This window comes from Gavialis gangeticus, unplaced genomic scaffold (genome assembly GCF_001723915.1).
Source record: "Gavialis gangeticus isolate Ggan-Ray unplaced genomic scaffold, GavGan_comp1, whole genome shotgun sequence".
In the NCBI taxonomy this organism is placed as follows: Eukaryota; Metazoa; Chordata; order Crocodylia; family Gavialidae; genus Gavialis; species Gavialis gangeticus.
In genome coordinates, this window is record NW_017729025.1 from 136,166,328 (window position 1) to 136,173,630 (window position 7,303).

Sequence of the window (7,303 nt, forward strand, 5' to 3'; positions counted from 1 at the left end):
AGAATCAGTTACCAGTTACCAACACCTGCACATCCAATACACATAAGTGGATTACTAATTTATATACCACACACACACACACACACACACACACACAATGATATCTATATATGTCTATTATTATATATTGAACAGGGGAGATGGTGACACAATGTCTTATTGGTTCCCTTGCACCCACCCACTGTCACACCTGTGCACACACATACACACACACACACACACAGTCCAGGAGGAGAGAAAGAGAGAGACAGCGAGTCCAAATTATAGGAGGAGGTGTGCAGGTAATATCTACCTATCCAGGCTGGAAAGGGGTCTTTGTCCAGTAGGTGTTGTCCAGAGGGGGATCTCCGGTAGGGCCTCTGGGTGGATAGGTGGTGTGGCATGGTGCTGGTCCAGATGGAGAGGACATCCCACTGGGTCTGTCTTCACTGCCCCTTTTTGTAGGGGCAGACCTTGTGTGACCCTAGTGACAGGAGTCATGCCCAGGCAAGGGTCAGCCCCTGGTGTACTGAGCATGTGTGCTCCATGCAGGGATGTGCAGTTTCGGGTGTCTAATGGTGAGAGTTGCTGGTTCTGCAGGGTCTTTTGTCTTTCAAATGCTGGTCTTGTCTCTGTTCCTGGGTGAGGTCCGTGGTTCCTGGATGAATAAATGCAAGGTGATAGCCCAGTCATTACAGGTCATTTAGTAGAGGCCTGCTACCATTGTATTTCAGTCATTCCCAATCATTCTTATTCATCGGGGAACCAATTTACATGGGAGGGGTACGTGACTCATACCATTGCGACATGGGATGCCCAGGCAGAGGACAGAAGAAGGAGGCTTGACATATAAAATGGAAACTTGACATGACTTTGGTTCACTTACAAACACAGGCCTAAACCATACAATGTCCATATGAAACAATAAAAATCAATACACAATGATAATAATACAATGTACAACAGTAAGAGTCAATACAAACCTAATAATAATACAATATAAAACAGTGGATATCCAAAACCAAAAATTTGCTACCAAAATAAAAATGTTTAAAACTTATCCTAAGTCTGAACTCACACTTATCTATAGGGAATAGAGAGGGAGAGAAAAAAGTCAGAAATGGTTGGGGAAGGGGAAGAAATGCATTTTAAAATAAATTTAAAAAAAAATGAAAAACTGGGGGTTTTGCTACATAGGAGCTTTACAAAGCTCTTTTTTCCCCAATGGGTTCTCTTGTTTGTTGAATGGGTTTGTTGCTGGGTTTCTCTTCTTAGGAGCTGCCTTTCTCTAGAAGCAGACAGAACTGATAGCCTTTTATTAGGATCAGGTAATCATTAGCTCCCTGGGCAGTTAATAACTTGCAAGTGGACTAGTTTGGGGTCATTCGCTTTAAAATTGTCCCATGTAGGTTGCGCCCTGACATCCCTTGACAGTCATTTCTCTGTGTTCTTGTTTTCCACATCTGTAATAACAGAATAATAAAACATACCCAGAGAGTATTTTGTGAAAATTTGAAAAAGTTTGGAAAGTGCTTTCAATTGTTTAGAGGAAAGTTATAATATGTAAACCAGAAAGCGTCCTCCTCACACACATATACACCTTTCAAAGATAATGGGCATGTCTACACGTACATTTACACCAGCTTAAATATACTGCACAGTAAACGGGAATAGGCCGGCATAGACTAAAATTAGTTCCAAGTCAGTCCACACACACAATGTTACTGCACACTGAGGTGTCTGTACATGCGTTTGTTACTGCATAGTAATTAATTGGGTATAAATTTGATTCCTGCATGATGCAAGTATCAAATTTATGCTCAAGTCGGCTTAAGTTGCCATATTTACTGTGCAGTATGGGCATGCACATGCAGACATGTATCTGTACTGCACAATAGTTTCAGTTACTGTGCAGTAAATGTGCACGTGTAAATGCGCCCAATGAGAATGAAATTCACACAATGCTGCTGCAGTGTTTAGAATGTTCATACCATGCTGGGGTTTTTTTAATGACCTGGCGCAATTCATCTGCCTTCTAGTGACAGCAGGAAATCAAAGAAACACATCTTTTAGTGCCTTCAAAGGCACTATTTCTTGGATTTCCTGTAAGACGATTTTCCTTTTCTGTAATTCCCTAGGGCTCCTTGGAACAATTCAAAGAGAAAATAATTCCCATAGGAGCTTAGGAATCCCCTCCAGAAAGTGAGGAACATTCCTACCATAATTTTGAGTTTGTTCCTTCCATATAAGTGGTTCAATTTTGTAACAGTGAATCCTTTAAAAAAGGGAAAGTAGGACAAATCTGATGGCCCAGTCGTGTTGACAAAATCAGGGCATCAAACTGGAAGGCTGCTGGATAGACATAAATGCCAACATTATTGTACGTGGGTATCTAGAACTGGCCCCAGATTCCAAGAAAGTGGCCTATGGATTCTTGTTGCCTCTGATACTCAGGCTGCTTCATTACGTGTTTCTGTATATGGATTTGGTGCCTGATTTCAGACAACTAAGTCTGAACATTTTGGTTAAATCACTTTGGTTTGAGCAAACTGGTCTTGACAGTGTTGCTAAAGGGAATGAAAATCTGGGGTGTCTAAGGAATATCTAATCCATTCCTAAATATTGGAGGGATTCTGACCTTGGAAAGGGCTTGCTTTCCAACTCAGATGAAAGACAAGAATCTTGGGGGAAAAACTAACAGTGTCAAGCTCACCAAAGTGACTGGAGAAGATCAGGTTCGCATTATAGCTACCATTGTGATGAGCTTATTAAAAATCTGATAGATAACTTGTTTAATCTCTTTGTATCTTGGTGCATCATCTATAAGAGGAAGACAATACGCCTTCCTTTTTCTCACCCTTAATCTGTTTTGCTTGTCAGGTTTGCATATTCTTTGGGGCAGCATTTGTGTTTCACTGTGTGATGACACAATCCCTCACAGTCAGTTGAAATATCAGTTGGGGCCTCTTGGTGTTGCTTTAGTACAAAATAGTGCCCTGATGCTATGTTATGAAGAAATGGCTGCTCTCTGTAATAAGTATTAAAAAATTCACTCCTTCATAATATGTCCTGAGGAAAGGGATTGAAATTCTGGTCCTGGTGATGTTAATGAAGAAACTCTTATTCTTGAGCTGAAACTCTGTCTTCAGACCCAAGTCAGGCCCCAGAAGTTAGGTAGCTAAAAAGGTTTACTCTAAAGTTAAGGCCAAAATTTAACAAAACTGAGGTAATAAAACACAATGCCCACCGCCAGGCCTGATCCCAAACCTAGTAAAGTCAAGAAAAGCCTTTCCATTGAGTTTGCTGGGCTTTGGATCTGGTCCTGTATGCTGAATGCACATAATATATCCTGCTGTTCATGTTTCCTACTGAAATAAGTTGTGCCAGAGATTAACTTAACAGATATTTTTAACTTCCTGGCAGCTACGGAAAAGAGGTTGTATCAAGGAATTTTGCTAAGTATCATTATTATCTGTAGTAGTAGTATTCTAGGATAACCCAAAATTAAGGACCTACTTAAATCATGGCAAGACAAAGGGTTTTTCATGGCCCACTTACAGCGCACAGAGCTAATTTTGTGGCCATTTCATGACAGTTCCGCCCCTCACCATTGATTGGCAGAAGACCCCCAGCAGCCCTGTCCCTCACCACTGATTGGCACCAAACCATTTTAACTTTCCTGACTGGTGCCTTCCCTTAGACTATGTGACTAGCTCAGCCTTTCAGTAGCTGTCACTCAAATCATGTGCTCTATGGCTTCACTTTGAATTCTGGTAAGCATTTGAGGAGGGGTGTGTCAGTTCTGCTGGAAATCAGTCAACAGCATTTTTCACAGAGATCATCATTTTGCACAGTTTCCATAAAAATCATGAAATTGCGATTTAAGTAAGTCCCTATCCTTAATGCATTAAAGTCTTCCCATGCACACGGAAAGCAAATCATTACACCTACTGGAATTTTTTGACCAAACTGCTGATGCTTTGATAATGAAGTTTCATCATCATGTTCTGTCTGTTGGTTTGTATAGACCATGCTGAGCCAATAGAAAGATAGTTATTGGTGCAGACAAAGTGCTGTCTGGTGTCTCTGAGTATCTATGGTACATTGTTCTAATAGTAGCAGTATCATGACTGTCTCAAAATATAGTTCTCTGATTTTACCTTCGATAATGTGGGACCCACCTCTGATTCCTCATTAGGCTGTTGCTTCATTGATCTCACAGGCAGTAACCCTGCTTAAAGGCTATGCTATATGGCATGACAAACTTAACAAAGGAGATAATTTCCTAAACAGTTTTAATTAAGTGTCATTTGTACTGATTCAGAGGTCATATACTTTTCATATTTGTGTTTCTTACCTAGGTGTTCCAGTTCAGCAAAGTTGGTATTAGTGTACAGATAAAGCTAGCTACTGTTCAACTCTCCTCTGGAAGCAGAAGCTAAATTCTTTATTAGAAGCAGGTACAATGGGTATGCAATAGTTCTGGAAACTGAATCATTCAATATAACTTTCCACTGAAATGTAGAGAAGACATATTTTACAGTATTTTTCCATGAGTACAGTTGTGCCCTTCTACAGTCCTATAAATATGGTCTAGGTTCTTAGTTTTAGTAAACCAGTATAAATCTGGAGTAATTCCATTGAAGGTGCTCCACATTCACACTGAGAGCAGGACCTAGCCTTCAGGTAGTACATTCTGTTCATCCCTAATAAACAACTTTTAATGGGCGTATATGGAGGTATAATGAAGATGGTGAAGACAAGACACAGCAAAATACTTCCTGATAAGGGTATTTAGGGGTAAAAGCACAATCTGGGTTAAGATATTTTCCTCTTTGGTTAATTAGACATCACTTTCTTTTAACACTTTTTTAACACCATATCTTAGACATTCCATTAGGTGCATAAAGGCACTTGTAAAATTCTTCAGAGTACTGATTTGATCTCTCATGTTTGATCCATCATTATATGTTAAAACAAGAAGACAAAGGGAAAACAAATGACCTCTTGCCCCTTGAGAGCCTCTATTTCAGCTCCCTATATTCAGCTCCCTCTGTGCAAAAATGAAATTTTATTTCCTACCTATCGTGACTTTTTACCATCTTGTACCATCTACACTTTTCCCAGAGCCTGACAAAGGGACTTTGATCCCAAAAGCTTGCAGAAAAGGACAGTTTTCTTGCCATTTTCCAGTTGGTCTAATAAAAGGTATCATTTTGGAACCAAGAACCAAGAGTTCTTGTTTTTTGTATGTCTGTTTTGAGAGGCACTTGAGAGCAAGTATCTTGACTCATTCTTGCGTTGAATTCTGAAAATTCCTACCTTCATAGATTATAGGATTTTTAAGTGCATAAGTCCAGACCCATTATGACCATCTAGTCTGACCTACTGCATAATGTAGGCTATAGACTTTCACCTAATTATTCCTACATTAGGCCAATAATAGCTTCTTAGACAAGAGCATTTATATGTTTTATAAAGGCATTCAACCTGGATTTGAAGCCTTGACATCACAATCTTATTCTTCCCCCTCTTGCGCTAAGGAGTAATAGCGCTGATGTCAACTGAATTACATTGCCCTAAGTAAGAAGAGAATCAGGCCCAGTGCTCCCAATTACTGGAGTAACAAATCCTCCAGGAATGTGAATCACAATCTCTTTGAAAGTCAGCAGTTTCTACAAGCTCATTGGAGGAGCTTTGCATTTAATTATACTTGTATGTAATTGCACTTTTTTTCCTTTCCAGAGCTGCTCTGTCTGTAAAGAGAAGAGGCCGGCTCACAGTCTTTGTACTACCTGCAATAAGTGGCTGTGCAGTTCATGTACAGAGGAACACAGGCATGGCAAGGAAACTGGAGATCATTTCCTGTCTGTATCCCTGAAGAGCTGTTCAGGTAGAAACGTACACTTTAAGGCTGAATGTTTTTTTTTTTTCATGTGGTAATTCAACTGAAGATGGTGAGAATCCCCAGGGCCTGTTCCCTGGATATCATGCCTGACCACTTTTGTGAATTGGAGAGGCAAGAAAGAGAATGAATGTTATGGATGATAAATGCAACATTGTTTTGACATTTTGCAACTCTAAGGGCCTAACCTTATCCTTAATACAGACAAAGCAATGCCAAGTCCCAGGAGATATTGAATAAACTTGTGTTCTAGAGATACATAATCCCTCTACAAGATGTCGCTGTGCAGAGGGATTAGATCTATAACCCTTTCTGTGGTTCTGTATAGATCTAGCTCCCCCCTGCCCCCTTGGGGGCATGTTTCTAAGAAGGCACTGAGGAAGAAACCCTCCTGCTCTGTGAACACAGGGACTGGTCTTTATTAGGGTGGGAAAAGAAGGAGGGAGCCCGGAGACTGGAGTTAAAAGATGAGACAAAGATCAGGAACCAGAGGACCTGAAATAAGAACCAGGCTGGGGGCCAATTCTCAAAAATCCTGGTTAAGGCACAGAGCAGGAGTTGGGGAATCCAAGATGCCAGGGTAACTGGGCAGGAACAGAAACTGGGTTTGGGTGAGAGCAGGTTATAAAGCTGAGCTGGATCTCATGCTGAAACTGGAGTTTGGACTGGAGCTTGGAAGCAAATTTGAGGTAAGATCCAATTAGATTAGGGTCTAATGCAGGGGTGGCAAAATATGGCCTGTAGGCTGCATCTGGCCTGCCAGCTGATTGGATCTGGCCCACAGGCAGGCAACCACCAATTAATTGTGTCTGGCTCGCCAGTAGCAGCCCCTCCTGCACTCTGCAGGGCCTGAGTCCTACCTGGGGCAGAGCGTGCTGTGCTCCCAGCCTCTCCCATTGGAAGGCACCAGCCCTGCCAGCAGGCACAGCTTCCAAGGAGGGCTGCTGTTGCTGCTGCCTAGGGAACTGCTTGGCTCCCCCAGCTTCTTGTGACTCCTCCTTCTGTCCCTGCTGCAGCCCTGCTTGGTAGATGTGGGACAGAGACTAAGAGCTGGTGGTGCTGGGCTCAACTCCCTACTCCCCCCCTCCCCGCCGCCAGGGGCTTCTGTTGCTGCCCACTGGCGGCAGCTGCTTTCCTACCATTTGTAGCACTGTGAGCCAGGCAGGCAACACTGATCCCTTTCTCCCTTCCCCTGCCCTCAGCGGAGCTGGGCTCAGCCACATTGCAAAGAGTGGGCAGGGGGGAAGCTCCCTACACACGCGCACGCCCCCATCATACCCATACACACACCCAACACTGTCCCACACACCATACACCCCAACCACACCCCACCAAACACATCCCACACACATCCACACATGCACCTACCCCCCCACCCTTCACCATACCTACAACACACCCGACACCTCAACCACTCAC

The 7,303-nt window shown here is 42.5% G+C and overlaps 1 protein-coding gene across 2 annotated transcripts in view; it reads left to right on the forward strand.

Moving 5' to 3' along the window:
* TRIM66 (tripartite motif containing 66) overlaps nt 1-7,303 on the forward strand; it is a 102,265-nt gene that overhangs the window by 23,872 nt on the left and 71,090 nt on the right. For both annotated transcript variants that reach the window (XM_019519610.1, XM_019519611.1), the window contains exon 3: nt 5,725-5,872. In XM_019519610.1, coding sequence (XP_019375155.1) covers nt 5,725-5,872 — 148 coding nt within the window. The remainder of the gene's footprint in view (nt 1-5,724; nt 5,873-7,303) is intronic.